Source organism: Oryzias latipes, chromosome 11 (assembly GCF_053564925.1).
Source record: "Oryzias latipes strain Hd-rR chromosome 11, Olatipes_Hd-rR_3.1".
Taxonomy (NCBI): domain Eukaryota; kingdom Metazoa; phylum Chordata; class Actinopteri; order Beloniformes; family Adrianichthyidae; genus Oryzias; species Oryzias latipes.
The window spans coordinates 20,242,665-20,267,254 of record NC_136247.1 but is presented as its reverse complement, the minus strand read 5'-3'; the positions used below and the strand labels follow the sequence as shown (position 1 = coordinate 20,267,254).

The 24,590-nt window shown below is 39.2% G+C and overlaps 2 protein-coding genes across 6 annotated transcripts in view; one reads left to right on the top strand and one right to left on the bottom strand.

Moving 5' to 3' along the window:
* Positions 1-273: 273 nt before the first annotated feature.
* dync1li1 (dynein, cytoplasmic 1, light intermediate chain 1) lies at positions 274-10,181 on the bottom strand. 2 transcript variants are annotated; one of them, XM_004073982.5, is made up of 13 exons: positions 9,958-10,181; positions 9,632-9,705; positions 8,121-8,237; positions 7,783-8,013; positions 6,951-7,105; positions 6,731-6,824; positions 5,970-6,105; positions 5,765-5,876; positions 4,567-4,626; positions 4,411-4,455; positions 4,228-4,315; positions 4,027-4,149; positions 274-1,472 (listed from the first exon to the last, which is right to left on the bottom strand). In XM_004073982.5, the coding sequence occupies exons 1-13, from the start codon at positions 10,059-10,061 to the stop codon at positions 1,354-1,356; spliced, it is 1,458 nt and encodes a 485-aa protein (XP_004074030.1). In that variant the 5' UTR covers positions 10,062-10,181; the 3' UTR covers positions 274-1,353. The 2 variants fall into 2 exon arrangements, with proteins under 2 accessions (XP_004074030.1, XP_011479096.1); XM_011480794.4 differs by having other exon boundaries at positions 4,027-4,315; positions 9,958-10,176.
* Positions 10,182-12,107: 1,926 nt separating this feature from the next.
* The window catches only part of cpne4b (copine IVb), a 31,740-nt gene continuing 19,257 nt past the window's right edge, over positions 12,108-24,590 (top strand). For all 4 annotated transcript variants that reach the window (XR_013658894.1, XM_078954968.1, XM_023960053.2 and 1 more), the window contains exons 1-2: positions 12,108-12,410; positions 19,190-19,378. Coding sequence is in view for 3 of the 4 variants with exons in the window: in XM_078954968.1 (XP_078811094.1) it covers positions 19,208-19,378 (171 nt within the window). In the remaining variant the exon portion in view is untranslated. The remainder of the gene's footprint in view (positions 12,411-19,189; positions 19,379-24,590) is intronic.

Genomic DNA, 24,590 nt, shown 5'->3' with positions numbered 1-24,590 from the left:
ACAACTCAAAAGTAATGGCTGATTTTGATGATTTCCTTTTCAATAAATTTTAAATTTATTATTACTTTTGAACGTTTTAAGACATTTCAGTGAGCATTGACATTCTTTCTTTAACTGAGGGGTACCAACTATTTTATACACCACTGTATATGTATATATGGTCCCCACATTTGTAAGCTCTCCACTTATACTCATATTGGATAGTTTAAACTCTATTTTCTACACATTTTCACTTCTAGCAAAAACAGAAAAGACAGACAGAAACCACTCGGGTCCGAATAAATACACCTTTTATTTAACTGATTGACAGATCAGATTATATAAACGCCAACACGGAGCTCTGAAATAACAGGACCAATCAGCGAGGCGATGACTGTACATTCTTGATGCAATTTTTCCCACATCCTGCCCCCCCAACGCTACCGTTTTCTAATCAGCCCATAAGCAGTAACTATGGAACTTAAATCACTAGTGCTTTTCCTTGTACAAATAAAGCTCACCCCCAAACGTCCGTTCTGTTCAGTGCTCTATTTACAGGGTTGAAGTGGATGCAGATCCTCCATGGCCAGTTGGAGACCAGTTACCAAAACCAATTGTAGTGCTTTTGAATCCAGCTTAAAGTACGTTTCCATTCAGTTAAATTATATTTCAATTAGGCTGCAACAGTAGTGTGATAGCATCTTTAGGATTTGGTTGGAATGCAAACAGCCAAAGAAAAAAGAAAAAACATAACAAAAAATAAATAAATAAAACATATTGAAATGGAATAAAGTTTGCTCGTCATGCTCTGCTTGCTCATTTTTACAGTTTTGTTCAACTCTGATACACCCACACACACACACACATACACACACACACGTTTTTCCCTTCATCAAGAACACTTTTGTCCTCAATATCTTCCTTTTAAGCCAATGCACCCTTGCCTTTTTCTAAAGTAAAAACACTAACTGCACCGTCACAAAAAACGGATGGATAAAACATCCAGTTTCATTTTTTTTGTAGTCGACCTCTCAGAATCCACTTCTCCCTTTTCCACTCACTCCATTTTCAGATCCCTCTTACCGCCTTCCTTTTCACGTAACAAACAGACTTGCATGTAAAAGTGACAAGTATTAGTTCCTTGGTGTAACAGCCAAGAAGCGAGGTGCGTCGGGAGCGACGTGTAGGTGAGGGAAGGAATGAAGAAAGTTCTTTCTTGAGGAAAAAAATGGAAAGATGGCGGGAAAGAACATCCACCCCTTAATTTCCCCTAACATCTTTACGATGAAGCGGAAGGAGGAACATGGCGGGAAGAAGGGGGAGGTTGACCGTAACTCAGGTGATGAGAGGAGACAAGGAGAAGTGTGATGGGCTTCATGTGTCCTGGCCGTCGGTGGCTGGGGTGTCGTTGGCATTGGTTAAGTCTGAGTCAGTCTCCCGACTGGATATGCGGTCCAGCTCTGCCTGGACGTCGCCCAGGCCCAGCTTTGAACCTGCATTGGTGGTTGGAAGATGCACACGAACAAATATTAGCATCGCGCCAAAAACCGACACAGAAGCAGCCTGAGCAGTGCAGCAAACAACAGCACATTTCTGAACTGCAATGGGGGCGCAGTAAAAACAAAAGAAAGAGCACATGGTTAAAATAAGAGCTGGTGCAAACTGTGGTTATCCCTTTGTTTTGAAATGGATATAGATTTGGTCTAATTCAAGCACTCCAGCAGGCGTCCGTGTTCTCATTGTGTCCTAACTAATTTGCAAACAGAAAAACAGCCACAGCCACCTCTGAAGAGAGGAAGCACAATACTCCAAAAGGAAAATTCGTTTTTAGATTATATGTTACAGCCACTGGTGCATTTCTTACAGTATGTTTTAGTTAAGCACTGTAATTGTAAATAAACTAATTTATATATTTATAATTTTTCACGTTTTTACGTGAAACATGAAATGCTCTTATAAAATGGAAATACAAAAGGTACAAAGAGTATTAAATTCAACAGCTTTCAGGTAAAAGTTGGTCATTTATTAATCAAAATGAAAATGCACGTAAAATTATATTTTAACTTACAGACCCACTCCGATAAAAAATCATGCTTTTTTTTGTTGCTGTTTTTAAGATGTCCTTGTGGAATTTTTCTGAAGATGAAGACCACTGGGAACACTTTTACAATAAATCAAAAGATGATCGGGTTGGGTTTTTAAAAATATGCAAATCTTCTTAAACAGATCAAGAGTTAAGCACGTGCAAAAAAGACCTAGAATCCTCAAGATCTAGAAGTTATCAAAGGAAAAAAACATATATATGGTTTAATGAATGTTGTCAGTGCCTTTTAAAACATACTGTCAAGTGTATAATGTATGCGCATTTGCTTTTGAATTTGAATAGTGGGAGATAAGAGAGAATGAATGTGCTTTTAACGTCCCAGTCTTATTTAAAGTCACATGCACTGACAATGGGAGGTGCAAAAGAAAAAGAAATGCAATGCTGCATGCAAGCACTATTCATAAAACGATAATTAAATCAAAATAATTGATAAAAATACAAGTAGGATTTTTTTGGGGGGGGTTCTTCCTTTCTGCTGGTTATTCTTTACAGTGTTGTGCAGATTTCCATGACTACAAAGTTGATAGATATGCATCTAGAACATTTTTTAATTGGCAAAAAAGAAAAAACTACAAATTTAAAGGAGAGCTTTTTGGATTTTAATGTTTTTAGGCAAAATATTTTGCTTTGTCTGAAGGCATGCAAAACCCCATCCATCCGGGGAAATTCACAAGAGCCTTTATTGTGCAACTTCTTGACCAGGATATGTGTTTTTCTGTTGAGTAGGACTTTTTTTTTTTAAATTAAAGTAGGCCTTACTTTAATATTATGTAAGTCAGAAAGGCAGCTGTGGAAGTTTCCTTTGGTAATTTTACTTCACAGAGGGGAGCTCCTTAAGCAAAATTCAAAATGAAAAGAACTGTGTCCAAAAAAAGCTGATTCTTAAATTAGAAATTGTTTTGAAAAGTTAAAAGTCTACTGGAAAGCATAAAAAAGCAGTGAGTTGGCGAGTATCCAATCAGTCACTGTTGCAAGAGTATAGTTTAGTCATAGTTCTGATTCTAATAAAAGTGAGAGTTTTGATTAATCGTCAATTTTGAATTAATGAAATGTAAAAGGATGTGCTTGGAAAAGACAGACCAACTTCAGAATTAGAAGCCAATTAAAAGTCAGACAGCAAAAGGGAGAGTCCAAAATACCTGGACTCAAGGCAAGTGGGGCTTCACCCTAACTACAAATTAAGGTCTGGTACATGGCTTTATCCTTGTACTACAAAAAACGGTACTTTATCTCTTAAAGAAGCAAAAAGAAAAACATGACTTTGACAGTCCACGAGTAAATTACACTTGAATTCATCAATGGTCCTCTTTAGTTTTAGAATAAAAGGTGGGGGCTCAGGAAAAGGAAAAGGGGACTGAAAGAAAGATGACCATACACAGGCAGTAAGAGACGACACGACAGACATATCATGCTCACACCTTAGCGTGGCCAGCATCCTCTGACTAGCACGTACACACATGATGAATGGTTAGGAGTCAGACTGCACAAAGGTACATGAGCATAGTTTAAAAAGGAAAATTTCCCACAGAGCTAAACACAGGGATAGAAGGAAAGCCTTAGTCACAGGTGAATGGGTGCTTGGAGGATTGTAGACAGCTGCACCTTAAGGGGAGCACACAAATGTGTCTCGCAGTTTCATTTGAAGCCACCTTAAGGAAAGCGTGATTGTCGTGTTTGAACCAACTGGTCTAGGACCATATTTCTTGTGGACCACCTGCCTGCCCCGTACAGGTTTACCCATTTCTTAGCCCCCAGGCAGCCCGTATGCACCGGTAAGGGCAGTTCAGACTAAGGCTTTCCTGGATGGGCATCATCTTTTTATGATTTTATTAAAGCACATCATGTCATGTCAGAAGTGGGGGAAAAAGTAAAAACAACAATGGATAGCCAATGGGAGGTGGATGAACCAGGATTTTTATGTGACACTGGGAGCTCCTTCTCACCTGACTTCCGAACAGTTCCTGGAGTATTGTTACCGCCGCCCGGTGTCCCCGGGGCTCCTGTACCCGCTTTCTTTGTCAGTAGACTGTTAAAGAAATTGGCCAGCACACCTTCACTGGTCTGACCTGCAGCATCAAGACACAAAAGTGAAAATATCCTCAATGCAGGAACAAAGCAGTGCGCTCGAAGGGTCGTGTACCTACCAGACTGTGGCATGGCGTTCGCTACATTGGCTGCTGCAGAGCGATTACTCGTCCTCGGGGAGCCTGTTGGTGCCCTGCTAGAGGTGTCCTGTGAAACGAAGTAGTGGTTTTTTTACACATATGTACACAGAAAGGACGTTTTCCTTTGCTGATTAGCCACAACATTCACACAGAAAAACTTACCACTGGCCGCCCTGCTGTCACAGTGGGCTGTTTGGCGAGTAGTGACTGCAAATGGTAGAGCATAATATGCACATTTATTCTAAGTTGAGACAAATTTACATAACAAAACCATCAAGCTTGATTTCATGTGCAAACCCAAAGTTATTTATAACTGACCTGCAGCTTTACCAGAAACACTTGGTCGTCTTCTGCCTGTATCTCCTTTTCATGAACAATCTAGTGTAAGGAAAAAAAAACAAGTACAGTCACCAACAAAAGTATTTAAACAAAGTATCACGTCACAGAATTTAAAAAGATGCAAAAAATTATTTATCTAGTCGAGTCAGTGCAAAGGTATTAGCTCATTTTCTCAGCAGCTCAACAACTGATCAGGAGTGAATTTGCTAATTTGATCCCTTCAGAGACGCGAGCTTGGAAGCTCTGAAAAAAGCCTGCTTGATATTTTGAGGAGTTCAAGAGGTGAAAATGTGGTATGGGAAGTGGCCCCTGACCTTGGGCTACAGACCGGCACTGTGGAACATTTGGTAGAGAGAAAAAAAGTAACATGAGCACCACTTTTTTTTTAAATATGATTTTAAAGGAAGTTTATTTTGGAAAACGACTGGATTCTCCCCACCACATCCGGGTCATTCTTGACGCATGTCAAGTCACTCAGTCATGCGTTGAAAATCCATCCACTACTTAAACTGAATCCCTTAAGCTGACAAATTCAGCAAAAAAACAAACTTTTTGGGAAAGTTTCTTTTTGCAGAAAAAGTCAGCGAGGAAAAAGAAGATCCTTCGACTTCAAAATAAAAGAAATCTGCATTTGACAGACAAAAACCAGGAGACTTTACTCCAAATATGGGTTTATTGCCACAGTTGTTCCACACACCATAATAATAATGCATCATTTTCAGCAACTGGCTGTCTAATGCTATGAGGATGCTGCTAATAATGTCCTTCATACGGTGGATTCACGTTTATAACTATATTTAGAAGTTTTAGCGACCACTTTCTAAAATTTTTAACCGTCGCACCATAAAAATCACGTAAGGCTGAGGTTGGCGACGGATTTTTTATCTTCCACTTTGACAGTTGTGGGTTAAGGGCAAATCGAGATCACATTTTAATGGTTTCTACAAAAATCTAGTGTATTAATAAAGTTTAAAGCAGCTGCATTTTTTTTTTGTCTTACAGAGGATGAAGATAAACTTTACCCTCAAAAGATGAGGGAAACTGGAAGCTAAAAAAAAAAAAAGACGGGTTTCAGCCTCGTACAGGCTGGTCCGTGTAAACATGACATCAAACTGGTTTGTGGCCTGAAAAATGTTACAAAATAGTTAACATTTCTAAAATGTACAGTGGCTTGTACCTTTCTGACGGGCGGTTTGACTATAACGTCCTCGTAGTTGTCATCTGCTTTCACCGTCTGGAAGTTCTCATAAAGTATGGCAATCTTCTTCTCGTTGTCCCAGCCTGATGGACTAGTGGAGGACAGAGGGACATACAACCATAAGAGTCTTTACTTTTTTCCTGTCCCTGGAATTGATTTCATTGGGGGGGGGGATTGGGCTTACATGAAGACAGCGTCTTTTTCGACCACCTGAGCACCGCAGTGGAATGGAAAACCGTAGAGTCTGTGAACCAGATATTTGTACAAGATGTCCAGGTTCTTCATTTCCTTCACTGACGTGTAAAGCAGAGTTGCACCATCTGACATTGAAGTCAAGGATTCCTGCACACCGTGGTGACATACATCATTGATGTAGCAACAGCGAAGCTACCCATTCCTTTTGACTGACATGGTTTAGCAGAAACCAGGACACAGAAAAACAGCAATCTTGGCTCAGTTTTAACACATCAACCCTGTGGGTATGTTTAGCGTTTTCAATTGGTTTCAACTAGAGAAAATACAGCCAGATAACAGACTGATCCTCAATATGATAGTCTAGTTATTAACCCTTTAACATCAGAGGTTAAGATTCAGTTTTGACATTCTTTTGATTACCATAACTCATCAACCGATTACGTCATCAACGTACATCAACTGATTCTGATTATGGTCAATATGCTGTTGTCGTCCACAGAGTCGATATGAAAAGCCGTTTTTTTCTGCGTCAGAATCAGCTGATTCAGTTTGGTCGCGTCAATGGCCAAACAGTTGCAGAATGTCAAAAAGGACGTGCTATTTAGGTGTTGCTGCCGACGGCTCGCCGGTCGAACACATTAGCATGAAGCTTCAGCTCAGACTTCCACCTAGAGAGTATCACGTTTAGATCACGAAAGGTCAAACGCAGATAGAAAATGTAAAATCCAAATAATGTTCGATCAAGGATACGGTGTAGACAGAACTGTCGGATGTGGGACTGGATGAAGTCCAAGTGCTCGTCTCTGTAGTCATGCTCCTTCTCCAAAGTGCTGATAGCATCACACTAAGAGAGAAGAAGCAGGGAAGTCATTCTAAATCAATCAGGTAGGGGGATGCTTTTGTTCAAACACACGATAGATAACAAAGATAAAAATGAAGGCTTAAGAACTGCTTAGTATCCAGTGTGTACCTTAGTGCAGACCACCACGACTGGTATTCCCAGGTTGTGTGTCAGTGTGTTGTCTCCTAGTGGCAGCAGTACACCCTCCTCCTCTTCACTTCTCCTTTGAGGTACTCCATCTTCTCCACTACCTGGCTCTATGTACTCCTGAAACTGTTTAACAACTAGAAGAAAAAAATATATATTTTTGTCAGAGATTGTTGGTGAAGACAAAAAAAGGCTGATTATTTGTCCAGCATCTGTCCTAGACTGCAAAGACCATACTGTGTTACTGCGTCTTTGAGCGAAAAGTTCACCCTCGCGCCTAGTAGCTGCAGAAAATCATTTTTGGACATAGTTAAAGATGTGTGTATATGTCATATTATCTGAACATATTAGGAATGTGGGCCAGGTTAACGAAAAAAGCATCAATTGCCAAGCAAATCCTAATGTGTACTTTAGCTGATTCTTTTAAAAATTACATAGATCTGTTCATCACCCCCAGGCAACCAAAAAAATCAAATGGTTGCTATGGAGATAAACTTAAAGAAAAAAATAAAAAAGCTGCAGGTTTGACCAGAGTGGCAGGGGAAGATGGAGAGGGTGAGTGGCAGGGGTGAGGGCAGGTCAAAAGGGGCCGACGGGGTTAGGTAGCTCCTCCTCACAGTTTTCATTTCATTTAGTAATCAATGATATTCTACAAATCCAAAAGTTTCCTTTTCTCCCCAAATTATGAACACCACAATGACAAAAAAGCAAAAAGTCTTCTGTTTTCTCTGAAAGGGAAGATCATTTTCTTTCAGGATGAAAGCTTTCTTTAAAAGCTTTCATCTTTTTTTTTTTTTGGGTCTATGTCCCTTACTTCTGTGTTCCATCTCCCGCAGCTTTTCCGGGGCAACTCTGAGTTTGTCAATGTGTTCCCTAGCAACGGCAGCCCACTTCTGAAGAGAGTCCAGGGCATTCCAAGGCCGCGACATGTCAACTGTTATCAGGAGCAGAGTGTTTTCCACAGAGTCCACTGGAACGGCTACTCCCTGCAGACCTTTGTGGTAAAGGTCTCCGTCCAACACCCATGCATTGCATCTAGTGTGATCTAAACAAAATAACCCACATGAACAGATTTCAGAGTTAATGCCATCATCGTACATCTACTGATATAGTGGTGTTGATATGTAAGAGAGAAAGGCAGTAGTTGGTTACCATCAATGTCGTCATCATGAACACTGAAGTAGAGGTATTCTAGGCCACGCCCCTTCATGTACTCCTCAATACCCTGTAATTTAGCCACTAAGGTGGTCTTCCCTGACCCCACCTCACCTAGACATAGAAAATCCACGAATTACACAAAATACACTGATAGGACATACAATCTTTGAATTCAATCTCTAAAGGAATTGTAAAAAAAAACTTGCATTGTTGTTCACTGAATCTTTGTTTCTAATGCTGCAGCGTAACTATCTTTAAAAAAAAAACTCAATCTTTTATTCTTATTGGACGTTTTCCGATTTATCCATACAAATAAATCGTGTGTTTAGAAATACTTAAATAGTAAATAACAAATTATTTAAATAACAAACCATTCATGTCTTGTCTAAAATGACCACCAGGAAGAGCATCATATGTGTAAAAAATGTGTTAAATAGTTTATATCTACCCCCTTAAAAGAAATAATGAATCTATGATAGATCTATTGAATCTATTCTATTTATCTTTCTTTTATGTATTACAATTTAGTTCACAATTAACACATACAGTTTAAATTGTGACTCCTTTTTTTCAATTCAATACCTTATTTGGTTTTAATAAAAAACTATTTCATGAACAAGCAACTTAAACCAGGCAAAAGTGAAGACATTTACAGTTTTACATTTACAATTTGTAAGGTTAAAAGGTAACATACATGTTATTTATGCTTGAAATGAGAGGAAGTTCCTTTAGGGGAATATTGATCCATTGATTTCATAAATCCATATGGCATTTTTTGAGTGGATTTTCTGATTTTTATTTTTATCTTAACCCTTCAAACTCTCATATCAACTTTGATACAATAAAATACTGTTAAATTAAAGTTACAACTAAATAAATAATGTACATTTCTTTGAATTTGAATATGAGGTATGGTATTGCCATGCATTGTTTTTGATCTGTGTTTTATAAGGTCATCATGTCTGCAAGTATCTTTTTTTCTTTGTGCCATTTTAACCTGAACCGATAGGGGGTTTTTGCACCACGGACATCCTAACAAGTCAAGTGTTCACATTTACATTTATATCTTGGCGACTTAAGGCACAGATTAGCTTAGATGTGCTTGTATGTTTTATATACGTGGGTCTTAATTTAAAGGTACAGGCAGGCAGTCGCTCTGCTTAAATCATTTAAAGCCCGAAAGAAAAGAAAATCAGTCATCCATTGTGTTTATTTTCATCTTTGCTAGCTCTGCTACAGTACAGCAGCATCACTGGATGTCACAATGACTTGCATGGTTTCAAAGTGAGGCGGCTCGATGGCGCGTGTGTGTGCGCGCGCGCGAGCAGCAGGCGCTCAAGAAATACACCTGTCCTGTGTGCGAGATGCTCCAGCTCCAAAGCGAATACCGCTAGCTTAGCTACCGCGCAGAATTAGACGCAAGAGGAGGTGATCACCAACTCATGGGCTGTACCAGAGCTAACGGTACCCACTGGCTAGCCAGCAGACATGCAAATAATACCCACCCATAACCAGGACATTTTTCCCAGACGGAAGCTTTGATCTTGAATGGGTGGACACTTCACTCAGGATGGTAGACCTGCAGACAGCACGCCTCCATTATTACAGCACAGCCAAACAAGACGTAGATTCATACGAATTTATTTATAAACAATGAAGCCACAAGTTAAACTGAGCTCGACTGTGTCACCAGTGAGTCTGGTCCTGATGCTAGCTAGCCTTTTTTTTTTTAGCATGCTAGCTGTCAAACCATCATTTCTCCAGCTTTGTGGGCTCTCAGTGTCCCCAAACTGTAAGCACAATGAACCCGCTTCAATCTCCTATCGCCCACCAAAGGTTCTGTCCATCTTCTTCTTCTGGGTTGGAATTCTCCAGTGTGCTCTTAGGTCCACTTGAGGTGGAGGATAATAGTGCACTCCTCCCTGAAGTCGCCATCTTCGCAGGGTAAACCTAACGGAGCGCCCGGATGTAGCAGCGGCTGGGAGCTAGCTAGCTTAGGGTACCGCGCGGCGCTTCCACCGTGGCCGGGGCGTGGTCCGCGCGCACAAAGGCTGAGCTCCGCCACAAAACACGGGGTGATCTCATCCAACAGGCGACCCGACGGGGAAAACAGATCCTAGAAAATAAAATACATGCCCAAAATAAAAAAATGCGAAATGTCTGAGAAGAAAAACAAATAACAGAAAAACTATGACATTAAATTACACATCATTTTATTGTATTTAGATCTGAACAGATTTACTAATACATGATTTTATTGTTTAAAAAACAGATTTAATGTACCGGTCTTCAATTAGTGGTTTAAAGTCCCTCTCTGATCATCTTTTGATCTATTGTAAAGCATTCCCAGTGGTCTTTTAGTTATGATTATGCTGTTGTTAGGCAAATTCTAAAAACCTGTGATGTTATAGGACATAGTTTCTGCAGAGCGGCAGGAGTACATTAGAAATTTGCTCCATTGGAGCAGAGCTACCCTGCCCCCTTTCCCGTCATACATAACCGAGAGCTCTCTGTTTACACACTCTCCTGATAGATCACAGTACCTCAGCCTCCCAACCTAACATTACAGGTGCAAAAAAAATGGTGAGCAATATTAGAGCTATCCAGCCGTACAGTCCTGAGTCAGATGCCCTCTCGGTTGTGGAAAACAAACACTTACATGGATCTATATGTCTACTAGTGGATTCATCAGAATGGAGCAGAGCAGGGAGCTTGCGGCACACCCAGCATATTTTCTGTTTTTCATCTGCTCCTGATTGTCAACGGTTTGAAAAAAGAAATACTCAACCGTGCAATTTTGAACTTAATTTTCTTTTTAAATGTCCTCCATCGTCAGAAAAATGCCACAAGAAGAGTGCATGTTTAGGAGTTGATGAAGACCATTTTTTGGATGAAATTTAGAATAGCCTTATTACAACGATACAAATTAATTTTCAGTGACAATATATTTATAGAAGCCACAAAAATCCACCTATACTCAGCTTTTGTATTTTGATTTGTAAACGAAATGCCATCTGGCTAGGATTTTTAAAGAGGTAAAAAAAAGATATTGTGATGCATACATTTGCTCCCCTTCATATTTCCTTAAAAGTTGATCCGTTTTTATAACTCTCATGTGAGGTTTACTAGAGAAATTGCAACAACAACAAACCACATTAAAAACCAGCTGATCATCTTTAAATCTATTGTAAAAACATTCCAAGTGGTCTTTTAATTTTGATTATACCATTTTTGGACAAAATACAAAAAAGCTTGAGTTGTATTTTAGGACATAGTTTCTGCAGAGCAGCAGGAGTTCATTAGAAATTTGCCTCTACGTTGTGGCTAGGACCGTAGACATGAAGCAAGTCTGCCCCACTTCCCGTCACCCACTTGTTGACTCTCCCGTTAACCTGTAGCCTCAACCTAACATAAGAGTTCTGATCCAGATTCCAGCTCAGACCAGGAAAACAAAGACATTAATTGATCTAGTTAGTCACGAGTTGATGCATCAGAATGCAGAGAGTTTGTGACCCGGATTTTCTACTTCACATCTACAAGCATTTTCAATGGAATTTTTTCATCTGCTCCTGATCTACAGCAATTTGAATAAAAGAATACTCAGAAATGCAATTTTAAGCTTAATATATATGTCAGAAAAAAAGCTACAAGAACATGTTAAAAACACCAACATTTTTCATCTTTAAAAACTATCTTGTATCTTTCCACCAAAACAATTGTAAAGCAACTTTGCAAACGTCTGGATCATTCTATTTCAAGCTTAAGAACCTGCAGGATACTGCGGGTTCCTGCTGTCAGGCGGTCACAGGTGTGCGGTCACTGCTCATTACAGGAAGCAGCGAGGCGCGTCGCAGCCAATCAAAGCTGAGAAGCAGCCCCTGCGAGCAGTAGTTCACCTCTGCCACCACAAGATGGCGCCAAAACACCGCACTTAGAAACCGCGGGTCCCCCGGTCCTCTGCGCTCCCATGCGGCCCCCTGACGGAGTCCGCGTAGTGCAAACTCCAGTAGAGTGGTGTAGCGTCCTCCTCCTCCTCGCCCTCAGCCTTCACTCAACCAGGCGTGTGGCGCGCATCCTCCTAGCTGTTGGAGTTCAGCTCGGACTGTCAGTGCCCAAGCCGGTCGAGCTCTGCAGTAGTAGGTGGTGGTGGAGGGGTGTAGGTTGAGGCGAGGACAGAGATCTATCACTGCGATGGGTCCGGAGGTGGAGAGGTATTCGTGATTGTCCAGTGACCGGTGGCGAAGTTCCTCAGCTCCGCTCGGATCCCCTCTCCAGGACGCATAGGTGAGTCTCCCCTTTGCAGGTAGGATCATGCGCGAGGGGTAAAAGACTGTTGGGGGGAGCTTCGCGCAATTTTCTGTCCTGCCACTGATGGGTGGAGGCTGAAAACATGCAGCCCAACACAGAAACAGCAACAATGTATGTTGTGTGATTGCTTAAACGAGTTATTCTAGAACAAAACAAAAGAGGAAATCCCCATTTCAAAGAAATCAGTTAGGGTACATGTTTTTTTTTTTCTGAACAACCTCAATGGAGCAGTTTTATAAAAGTAAATCTTTCTCCATTAGTTTCTGCTTTCTTTTCTCCTTTGTGTCTTTCTATTTTATTTGCCCGTCTTTCCCAAATATCTTTCATGACTTTCTAACTAATCCATCATGTGTCATATTAACTCTTCAGTAATCTTTCTGTCTGCTCAGAAAAGTTCATCAAATTTCCCTCTGGTTGATTTCTCTATGCTTTTGGATTCTTTTGTGTTGGACTCTTACAATCTCATAATTGAATTTGTGGTCACAGAAATATGTAGCAGGTGTCATGGAAGTCACTAGCACAGGTGAGTTTGCCTTCCACCTTTTACTCCTCGTGACCGATTTGGCATGTACTTGCACATACACTTGTTCACAGACGGAGGGTCAAAACAATCAAGCTCCAGTGATTGTCACAGTGTGTAGAGAGTGGGTTGAGAGTGAAGTGCAGTGGTACGATGCAGACGTGCCTCAGCAATCAGCTGGGACTCTTCTGGTTTTTATTTATGACTTCCAGGCTCTCCGAAGGTATTTGCAGTTTGACGGTAGTTTTCAGATTTCAAAATGGTATATCTCTTATAGTGACAAAGTTTTGAATCGGAACATTTTCAGAGTAATACAGTCAAATATTTGACACAATTATGAATTTTTTTAATGTTCTCTGATCATCTTTTGATCTAATTTAAAAGAGTTCCCAGTGGTCTTTTAATTAAGATTATGTTGTTCTTAGAAAAAAACAAAGAACGGTGTAATTTTTTAAGACATAGTTTCTGCAGAGCAGCAGTGGCTAATTAAAAAATGCCTCTGATATATAGGCGACAAAGACTGTCCCCACTTCCCCTCACCTATGTGTTTACAGGCTCTTCCACTAGCCTACAACCTCTCACCCTTTGTTGCACTTTACTGGTGCAACAAAAATGGCGAGCAACATTGGCGCTATCCAGGCGTTCAGCATTGATCCAGATTCCAGCTCAGACAAACAAAACAAAGACGTACATGGATCTAGTCGTCTACGAGTGGATGCATCAGAATGGAGCGGAGTAGAGCGCTTTCTACAGCGTATTTTCTACATCACAAATACGCTTTTCCCCCCCGCGATTGAACGTTTTAAATAAAGAAAAACTCAGAAAACCAATTTTAATCTTAAGTTTTTTTTTCACACGTCCTCCACCATCAGAAAAATGCCACAAGAACATGTAAAAAACACCGAAAACATGATTTGTCTTTAAAATGCAATAAGAAAAAAATGAAAACAAAAACCCAAATAACAAATCATCAAATTCAAGATTACAGAAAAAAGTTGTCTAAAATAAAATAAATTGTATGTGTTTATTTCTTTTTAAAATGTATTGTTTATTATTTGCTTTTGATCTGAAATTTTTTATTAGTTAAGCTTCATTTCCTGTTTTTTTGTCCATTTTATTGGTGGGAACTACATCATTTGCATTTCAAAAACAGCAATTTTTTGGTTGTTTTTTTTTAACTGTATGTTTCCAGATTTTTTTTGATGAAGTGTGAAGTGAGAATTAATTGTCACCTACAGCAATGTGTAACACATGTGACAGCTGATGCTTAACTGAACCACCGTGGCCGCTTCGGCACACAGCAGCTCTGGGTAGAGAAATGTTCCATATCTCTTTTTATTATTGGTGTCATCTGCTGTCAGCTGGAACAGACAGGCATCTGCTGCTCTTCACACGCACACACTTTAGTGAACATGCACACGCTGACACAAAACAACAGTTCACAATAAAAAATAAAAAAAACTTTTGCCACTCCCACTCATATCTGCTGCGCGTTACAAACCTGCCATGTGGCTCTGTCCACGTCTCTGTAAACACACCGTTCACTGAGCTTCGCTAAAAATAATCACCCACACACCCTTAGAACATGAATTATGGAAGAAGGGGAAGAGGGAGAGAAAGAGACATTCAGGTCAGAATCAGACCCACTTCTAAGAGCTTGACTCCCCGAGGATGGTACTACTAGACCACTGCATGAATATTCAGCTGGTACCATCTAGAACCACAGATCTGCGGTCATCCTGCTTTTTCGGCTAACTGGACCCGAGGCCACCCAGGGGTTCTGCCCTACACATTTATGGGCCGGAAAATCGGTGCCGTACATTTTCAGATTAATTATACATGAGATGCAGTGTTTCCAACACAGCAATAATCCTCCAGCTAAGTCTAGCCAAGTGTCACCGGCTTTACGCTACACTTGTAATATAAAGGCTCACTGCAGTGCGCCTCACACACGTTTTATTCACATATCACCAACTTCAAGTAAACATCAGGATATTTTAGGAGTTTAAAAAGACTTTTATTATCCAGCAGATTGATCCCTCACCCTTACTGCGTATAGCTGTGGGGACTCGGAAGGTTTGCCCGGATACAGCCCCTTCCAAATGTTAAAAACGGGCCCATCAACACCTCTGCAGCCCATTAATTAACACGTTGTCATTTCTACACCCATTGAATATGTGAGGCTTAAATATATTTAATGCTGCTCGTTAATTTGTGTGCACCATAATTGCTGGTATGCTGGCTGATGACAGATTTGACATTTTTTGGCTAAATTAAAACAAGCTTCAAACCTGACGCACAAAGCTGAATATTTATAAAACATCATAAAGTGTCCTAAAGACCCACTCTAAGGAAAGTTGTGTTTTGAACATGTTCTTGTGGCATTTTTCTAAAGACATCCTCAAAGAAAATGAAGCTCAAAATTACATTTCTGAGTATTTCTTTGTTCAAGTTGTTGTGAATCAGGAGCAGACGAAAAAAATGCTATTTAAAAAAGTTATATTTGTACAATGAGTGGGCCACAAGCTCCCTGCTCTACTTAAACAGGGAGCTCCCAGCGATGTGGAAGAGAAAGGGGGGCGGGGTTGCTCCACACCAACAGCTACAACTTATAGGCAAATTTCTAACAAACCTGTACCGCTCTGTAGAAACTACACCATAGAAAATGATAAAGGTTTTTTTGATTTTGGGTAAAAATGGCATTATCCTAGTTAAAAGACCACTGGGAATGCTTTGGGAATGCTCATCAAAAGATGATCAGAGTGAGTCTTTTTCTTTTAACTTGTCCTGTCCAACAGCTGAGCAGACAGATAAGAGCTGAAAACCTCTTGTGTTGGACATATTTTACTGTTACAATAGGGGTGATGAAACGTTTGACACACTAGGTGTATATTTGAATAAACCCCTTTTGTAATTTAGGCTAAACTTTATTCATATTACTCATATCTGTAACAGTTTTTGTTGGACCGGACGGAAAAGAAAAGAAGGGAGGGGGGGTAAAGAGGAGGGGGGGGTAGAACCGTCACGCAGCAAAAAGCAACAAGTTGCTGGATGTTTACAGTCATTACAGTCAGGTACTTACATACTTATGCAGTGTGCCCCGGCACTTATGAGTAAGTCTTTTTCTTGCATTAGATTTAAGTCACTGCACTGGCTCCCAGACCATTTGCCAAATAATTTGACGATTCTGCCTCTCATTGAAGCCACACACCCTGTTATCGTTTGCTTTTTTTTCCACTCACAACTGTAAATTTCCGCCATTTCAAGTTATCTTTACACCTGAAACTTGTCTCGTATTTTCATTGCTTAAATTTAGCTTTTTAAGTTACTTTTAAATATAAAATCAGTGAGTGTATGAATATTAATTTGTTATAAAACATGGTCTTTTACAATTTCAGCTTTTTTGTGCATTTTTAAAAACTGTTCGAAGGAAGTACAAATAAAATCCAATGAATTAATTTTTACTTTAATATCCCTGAAGAGAGTAAAGTTTGCTCTCTGTCCATCCCACAACTATTTAATGCTTAGTTTCGCATTTACTCGCTCTTTAGTGAGGTTAAGACATGAAATATTAATTGGTAAGGTTTAGAAAAACACAGTACTTTGTCTTAAAATAGATCCTCCAGTGTTGCATGTTTCTCATGAGGGCCACACTTTAGACTCAGGATGCAGACAACAGAAAAAGATTACCACCAGAAGAAGAAACAAAAATAAAACCCTCCGTACAATGGAATTGACGTTTTGTGCCCGTTTCACGCTTTGCCACGAGACTGAGCTCATCAAGTAGACTTTAAGGATTCAGAACAGGTGGGCCACGGAAGAGAACAATGTCTTGCCAACATGTTGAACTAATCCTTTAAAAGCCCCGCTCGCCTTCTTGTCGGGCTATATGCGAGGAGATGCAGAAAACGCCTCACAAGAGTCAGCGCGCGTTCAGAAACGGCCGTAAACACCCAGGTGGGTGCAGCAAATTAATAGGGGAGTACAGAAGAGTGTCAGGCTGAGTCTGCGTACACCCACACAGTTCTGAATAGAGGTCCAATAAGCAGAATAAGTGAGCACACCTGCGTGTGCGATGATGGACTTGAAGAGTTTTCACTGCAAAAGCATTAGATATAGTTTCTTTTGTGCACTCAGAATCAATCCAAATCCTGAATTTATTCAAGAACAGCAGGAGCTGCCTTTATTTTTAATGCTTTTAGAGAAATAAAACAATGTAGCGTCTGAAATGCTTTTGTCACAACCAAGTGTCTAATTCTTTCGAAGTTCAATGTAAAATGTGATGAATTATTAATAAGCCATTCTTCATTACCGCGGCAAAAAGCTGTTTCTATTAGATGCTAAGGACATTATAGACTTGGTGGAAACCTGAGTAGCAATCCGATGACATTTCCTGAAGACTCAGCAGAGGGCTTTGAATGTGTGCATGCATTTGTGCTTCTTTGCTTTAATGTGCATCTGCAAAAAAAAAATTCTTGCATTTACATAGGCGTGTGTGTGCATTGGGGTTTTTGATAAACAGCTGAAAGGTCTGGAGGATCATTACTTTCACTTTTTTTGTGCAAAAATCTAAAATGCTGCAAAAGCCAACAAACAAGTAGATGGCAAAGGTCACGGGAAACCGGAAAAAGCCGCATTCGTGTCGGTACTGTATGTTGCACATGTGAGTGTTTGGCCACTTTGTGTAAAGTGGTTTAGGGTTTAAACCTTGACCTGGCAGTTTGAGTGCCGCCTGCCAAGTCGGCTTTAATTCAGCCGTGTCTTTCATGAAAGTACACGCACTGCATTGGATCTGTCTGTCTATCCATCTATTAGGGATACCACAATTCTCGGTTTCAAGCAGAACAGTGTGTTACCCCATTGAACCAAACCCTGAGGAAAGTGAATCGGAGCATCTCCACTACGTTTGCATATGTGTACGCTGAAAGTGTCAAACACATGTTCAGTGTGAAATTGAATATATTCATTTTGTTTTATGACATCACACCAGGCATAGTATAAGCTAAATGGGATGTTTCTTTTTAAATATTTTTTTATTCATTTATTTATTTCAACCTGATAAAAGAAACATAATAACCCAAAGTATAAATGACTATGAAAAGTTTGAAAAAAGGCCTCAGATGAAGTTCGATAACTTATAAAATTTAAGCCTCTTTTTTCTATTCAGTCCCAACTTAAATTAATTCTGACATTATTACAAGAAATAAACACATACATAGAAAACAATAAATTATGGTCAAAAGAAAAAAAGTTATTTAAGATAATACATATGGATGAACCTTGTTAAAGGGCCCTAATATCTATTTATTAAATCACTTTTTTAAATTGCTTTAATATTTTTATAGATTGACAATTTCTAAAGTCTTCCCTGCAGCTATTCCATATCTGGAGATCCAGTGAAGTTTACCATTTGTTTTCACAGCTGGTTTTATATTTGATCCTCTCAGATTGGATTTATTATTGCTAAAATGGAAGAACCTTTGGGTGTTTTTTGGTAATTGTTTATTATTGTTTTGAACATGATTTGAATTATTTTGAAATCAACCAGGTCTTCAAATTTTATTAATTTCAATTTGTTAAACAGTGAGTTAGTCAGCTCTACATATGATGATCTAATAATTATTCTTTGGCTTTCTTTTTTTAAAGAAAAACAATTTACTGTTTTAATTTAATATGTTTCCCCATATCATATAACAGATCATGTGTGGAAGTAAATATTTAAATTTATAAAGAACAGATATTGATTTAGATATTTTAGATTTTCGGCAATGAATATGTTTCTTCCAACTCAACAATTCATCAAATATTACACCACGGAATCCTATTTCAGACACTATTTTAATTTCTCCATCATTAATCATAAAAGTCATAAAAATGTAATGTGAATTTATTCAGATCAATTAATCTCTTACATTTAGTAAGTTCTGGTCTAACTGCATCCATAAACTCTTCCAAATGATCTCCACAACAAAAAAGAGTTGCATCATCCGCAAATATAATTGTTTTCAACAGACCAGAAACTCCACAAATATTTATTTTCAAGATAAATAGTAAGGGCCCTAAAACCAAACCTTGAGGAACACTTAAGTTTCAACCTAACTTTGTCTTCATGGTCACTCAGAATGTAAAAAATGATTTTTTTCCCCCTGAATTTTAGATATTTGTTATTCTATCTGTCTGTCTGTCTATGTAAAGTAGAAGTAGTTAATCTTGTGTCTTTCTTTCTTTCTTTCAGCCCGACACTGTGTTCAGAATGAGTAACATCTATGAGTCTGCAGAGGCCACGCTGGGCTTCATCAGCTCTCCATGTCTGACCAAAGTGGAGCTGCGAGTGGCCTGCCGGGGCATCTCGGATCGTGACGCTCTCTCCAAACCTGACCCGTGCGTGGTGCTGAAGATGCAGTCGCATGGCCAGTGGTTTGAGGTACTGTCATTTAAAGAGAAACTGTGACAGGAGGGGGGAAGAGGCTGCATCTGTACATTTGCCCATCTGTTGAAAATGTCTTTCTCATAATTATTAAATGAAGTGATTATGGTGAGTCAGAGCTGGAAACCAGAAGTTGATCATTCTCAAGTGTTCTTTCTCACACTGATTCATCCACTCTGACACCTTGTAAATTCTAGCTACAACACAAAGAGTGTCCATCACACTGACAGCACTGACGTCTTATTTTCCTAAGGTCTGTAATATAACAAATTATTAAGGGATCATTTTTATAATGTCAGACATTGAGGATGTACACAGGAACATTTCTATTTCAGTCCTCTGAACAGTATTTACTCTGCGGAAATCTGAGTGGAAACCAGATGATATTTCTGACGACTCAGCACAGTTCACCACATGCCTATGTCAAGACGGGCAGACATATGCTTGTGGGATTCATTGCTTTAACCCATTCATGCCGTAAATTTAGCATTCCCTTGAATGGAAAGAAACATTGATATTTATATATTTTTTAAATTGGAAATAAGGTCAGGCATGAAGGGGTTGAACAAAACCCTCAAAATGTCTTCACCATCAGCCATGTAAGTCCTTTTGAGTTTATGAATTGAATCAGAAATCTAACTAGTAATCATTTAAGTTCCCTAAAAAACTGTACAAGATTTTGTAAACATTTTGACTATTCCCTTAGGTGGTAAAGTATGTGAATTACATATTTTTCCACATAAAACTAACATAATATGTGACTACATGTTTTTGGAGGATTAAACAGTAGTTATTAATAATTTTCATCTTTGGAAAGTTTGTCATTTGCAGTCTTTGGACACTATCTATCCAAGTGCCCCAGTCTTATTTTAATGGAAGCTGTTTTTCAATTTGGTTCCAAAGGAAACAGTCGGTACGGTGGCCCTGAAGTGCCAATCACACCAACAACCCAACAAATCGAATCAACACAAAAACACGATAAAGATCACAACAGTAATAAAAAAAAAAACGAAAAATAAATTAGAAACACCATTTCAGAAACCATAACACAATTCTAAAAAAGGAATGGAACAAAAATTAAACATCTCGGAAAACAAAAGTAATATTCAGAAATCAAAATAAAATCTTAAAAAATCCAACGCAATAAGAAACTGGGAAAGGTTAATACTATGGCAGGAGTGGGCAAACTGCGGCCCGCGGGCTAGATCCGGCCCGCCTCCATGTTTGGTCCGGCCCACTGAACAATATCAGAGACCCATGTTTATTTATTTTTTAATCTGGCCACATGATCAAGACGTGACATTTTATTCCCCCCTTCTGCAGTCTGTGCTCCAACCTGAAACCCTCTCAAAATGCTTGTCAAATAGAGCAGAAGACAGTCTGGTCCGGCCCTTCTATCAAATTTTAGCAGATCTAATATCACTTCATGCCTTTTCAAATGACTGTCATCATCCACTCAGCAATGTCCCATATTGTGTCTTTTTCGTTTTTAAACATTTTATTTTGATTCCTGGAAGTTACTTTTGTTTTCATTTTTGTTTCTGGAATTTTGTTCTGATTTCCAAACTATAATGTTGTTGTTTTCTTTTTTTTAAAAACTTTTATATTATCTTTAATGTGCTTTTGCATAGAGTGAATTAATGATGGGATTTGCCCTTCAGGGCCATAGTAAGTCTGGACAAACCATTTTTATTAAACTCATTCTAAGATACACTAGTATTTAAAAAAAGGGGAGAAAATATTGTTTTGGAGTAGGAAGTCTAACTTCTACTCTTGTAACATCGAACGAACAACTTGCATCTGTGTTTTTTTCAAAGGAAAAGTCTTGGAGTGTTCAGGTCTGTCAAATGGATACTTTGATACACCCTTTCAGAGAAATTCAAGGCAAAAGAATAAGAGTGCCTTCATTTTTGGCAAAAGTTTCACCTTAAGGTCCTCCCTAAAGAGGGTAATTCAGCTATGTTCATGAAAAATACATTAGAGCTGCAAAAAAGGAAGAGAAATCACAGAAATAAACAGCTGCGGGAATGAAACTCCATAGCATTGGGAGGAAATAAAAGGAAAGGAAAGTTAAAACAACAACATAAGATTTACAGGAGATAATAGCCTTGTATGTTGTTGAAAAAAAGCAAATAAGGATGAAAAGCAAAATAACATTGAATGCAGAATGTGTACAGAACCACAGAAAATGAAGGGAAACAAAAAAGGAAACAGGCCAATATTTTCATTTTCTTTCTAAGAAAGGTGTATAACATGCTGATCAACCGGTTTAGAGAAATAGATAAAATACTAACTTCCATTGTGGATCACTGCATGTTGCACGCTAAGTGGCCGTCTCACAGATCTGAAAACACACATGAAGGTCCAAATGTGCCACCACCACCACCACCACACAGAAACTGTCAGACTCTAAAAGCCCCCACACCGTCTCACACACTAACAGCTGTTTTCCACTGGGCCCTAAGATCAACCGCTCAGAAAGTAGTGCAGCATTTGGCAACTCCGTATTAGGAGGCTTCACAGAAAGATCTCTGGAAAACCAAACTAGGGAGCTGTTTTTTTACTATCATATCATAATGAGGACACCAGACATTCAAAAAGTTTGCTAAATGTATTTCTAATTTGAAGGAGGAAGTATTACATTAAACCTTTTCAGTCAAGAGCCTTTTAAAACTTTTTTTAACCTATTTTATAATTTATTTGATTAATTTATCTTCAGAACTGTTCTTTTGCACTGCTTGATATCCCTCCAACCCCACCATTTTTATTACATTACAAAGTCAAAAAACCGAAATTGTCCAAAAACTCAGAGTGGTACATTTTGCCATTTTCTTTACTGAAAAATCCAAAAATATTGATTTAAACAGTTTTGACATTTTATAACAAAGATCGAACACGTAGAGACAAAAAAAAGTATACATCCACAAACAAAGCAAAGGTCAAACAAAGCTTAAAATGCCTAAATAAACAGGTGAAGCTCCACTAAGCTATATGCAAAGTTCCAAGGATTTTTCCAAGCTTCACAATTATGCGTCATAACTCTTGTTTTGGTTGTTTTAAATCCAATATTTTGAAGCTTAACCCAGCCATGTCCAAAGTTTGGCCTGTGGGCCAAATGGGCACGCATTCAAATTTTCATCGGCCCGCGGGCTCCTCCTATGAAATTAATGTGACGCCCAGTTCTTTCTTGATTGGCTAAATTCTGTCGTTCAGAGATTGCAGGCTGATTGGTTGACCCTCACACATTTGGACACCCCTGGCTTAAACCTTCCTGTTAGGTTTTGAATGACAACAGTATCAGCGGGGTAGGGGGGTTGGTTTCATACCTGCATTATTGTAAACAGCTAATAGAAATAATGCAACAATGACTTTAGAAGGTTCAGAATTGATTAGCTTTTTCTTGCTTTTTTCAGAAAGGTTAGGTAAAAATGCTAAATATGAGTAAATTAAATATTTGCAATAAGAAAAATAGGCTTGATAAGCCCCTTTTGAGGAGAATTATGAGGACAAATATAATGTCTTCACTACCCATCAAATTTGGTGTCACAGTGGTGTACCTTAAAAAAGAATTGCGGCTGTTTAGTATCTTTGTTTTGTGGCAAAAACCCTAACCCAAAATCTGTGTTAAATCTGTGATTGTGGGAGAGTCTCTTGCAGGCAGTAATTTAAATGGGTTGGATTCCTTTCAAACAGTTGCTGCCGCCAGTGTTCAGCATGTTCTGATGCTGTGGCAGACTTTGGCTTCTGTGTCAAGCAGTCCGAAAGAATGATAGAGATAATCAAATGTGAGATCAATGTTACAGCTATAATCAGATTTCTGTGTAGTCAAACAGCTTGGGAGAATTTCAGGCTGCATTGGGGGGGAAAAAATCAATGTTTGCAGCTGTCAAGCTGATAAGTGTAAAACAATTTTCTAATGGCTATTTGTGGTAATTGCTGCTTTACTGAAGAGACTTTGGAGGCGGCTAATCAATGCACAAAAGCAGTAAGCTTGGTGTTGAATTGGGGCTTTCGTACTTCAGTACTCTTTGGAGCGCTACACATGGAGCCCAATTTAAAGGGAGACTGCAAACAAGTGGTTGAAGTGATAACCAATCTTTTGTATGTGTTTATTTAAGCTACAACTGAACAATGCAAGAATTTCCTTTATAACAAAGCGGGAGGTTTTCTTTTCCATGGTTGAGTTTTAATCTACTGTACATGTGATTTTCATGCCGTTATTTTCCCTGATATTTAAATAACTAAACAACATACAGTACAGACTAAAAGTTTGGACACACCTTCTCATTCAAAGAGTTTCCTTTATTTTCATGACTATGAAAATTGTAGATTCACACTGAAGGCATCAAAACTATGAATTAACACACATGGAATTATATACATGACAAAAAGTGTGAAACAACTGAAAATGTGTTATATTGTAGGTTCTTCATAGTAGCCACCTTTTGCTTTGATTACTGCTTTGCACCCTCTTGGCATTCTCTTGATGAGCTTCCAGAGGTAGTCACCTGAAATGGTCTCCAACAGTCATGAAGGAGTTCCCAGAGATGCTTAGCACTTTTTGGCCCTTTTGCCTTCACTCTGCGGTCCAGCTCACCCCAAACCATCTCGATTGAGTTCAGGTCCGGTGACTGTGGAGGCCAGGTCCTCTGTACAGCCACCCCATCACTCTCCTTCTTGGTCAAATAGCCCTTACACAGCCTGGAGGTGTGTTTGAGGCCATTGTCCTGTTGAAAGATAAATGATGGTCCAACTAAACGCAAACCGGATGGAAAGGCATGCCGCTGGAAGATGCTGTGGTAGCCATGCTGGTTCAGTATGCCTTCAATTTGGAATAAATCCCCAACAGTGTCACCAGCAAAACACCACCACACCACTTCCTCCATGCTTCATGGTGGGAACCAGGGATGTAGAGTCCATCCGTTCACCTTTTCTGCGTCGCACAAAGACACGGTGGTTGGAACCAAAAATCTCCAATTTGGACTCATCAGACCAAAGCAGAGATTTCCACTGGTCTTATGTCCATTCCTTGTGTTCTTTAGCCCAAACAAGTCTCTTCTGCTTGTTGCCTTTCTTTAGCAGTGGTTTACTAGCAGATATTCTACCATGAAGGCCTGATTCACACAGTCTCCTCTTAACAGTTGTTGTAGAGATGTGTCTGCTGCTAGAACTCTGTGTGCCATTGACCTGCTCTCTAATCTGAGCTGCT

Coding starts and splice junctions, on each gene's coding strand:
- dync1li1 (XM_011480794.4), bottom strand. CDS start 10,061: ATGGCGACTTCAGGGAGGAGTGCACTATTATCCTCCACCTCAAGTGGA. Junction 6,825..6,950: donor TCGTGGTGGTCTGCACTAAG/GTACACACTGGA, acceptor CTTCTCTCTTAG/TGTGATGCTATCAGCACTTT. Junction 4,456..4,566: donor TGTTTCTGGTAAAGCTGCAG/GTCAGTTATAAA, acceptor TACCATTTGCAG/TCACTACTCGCCAAACAGCC.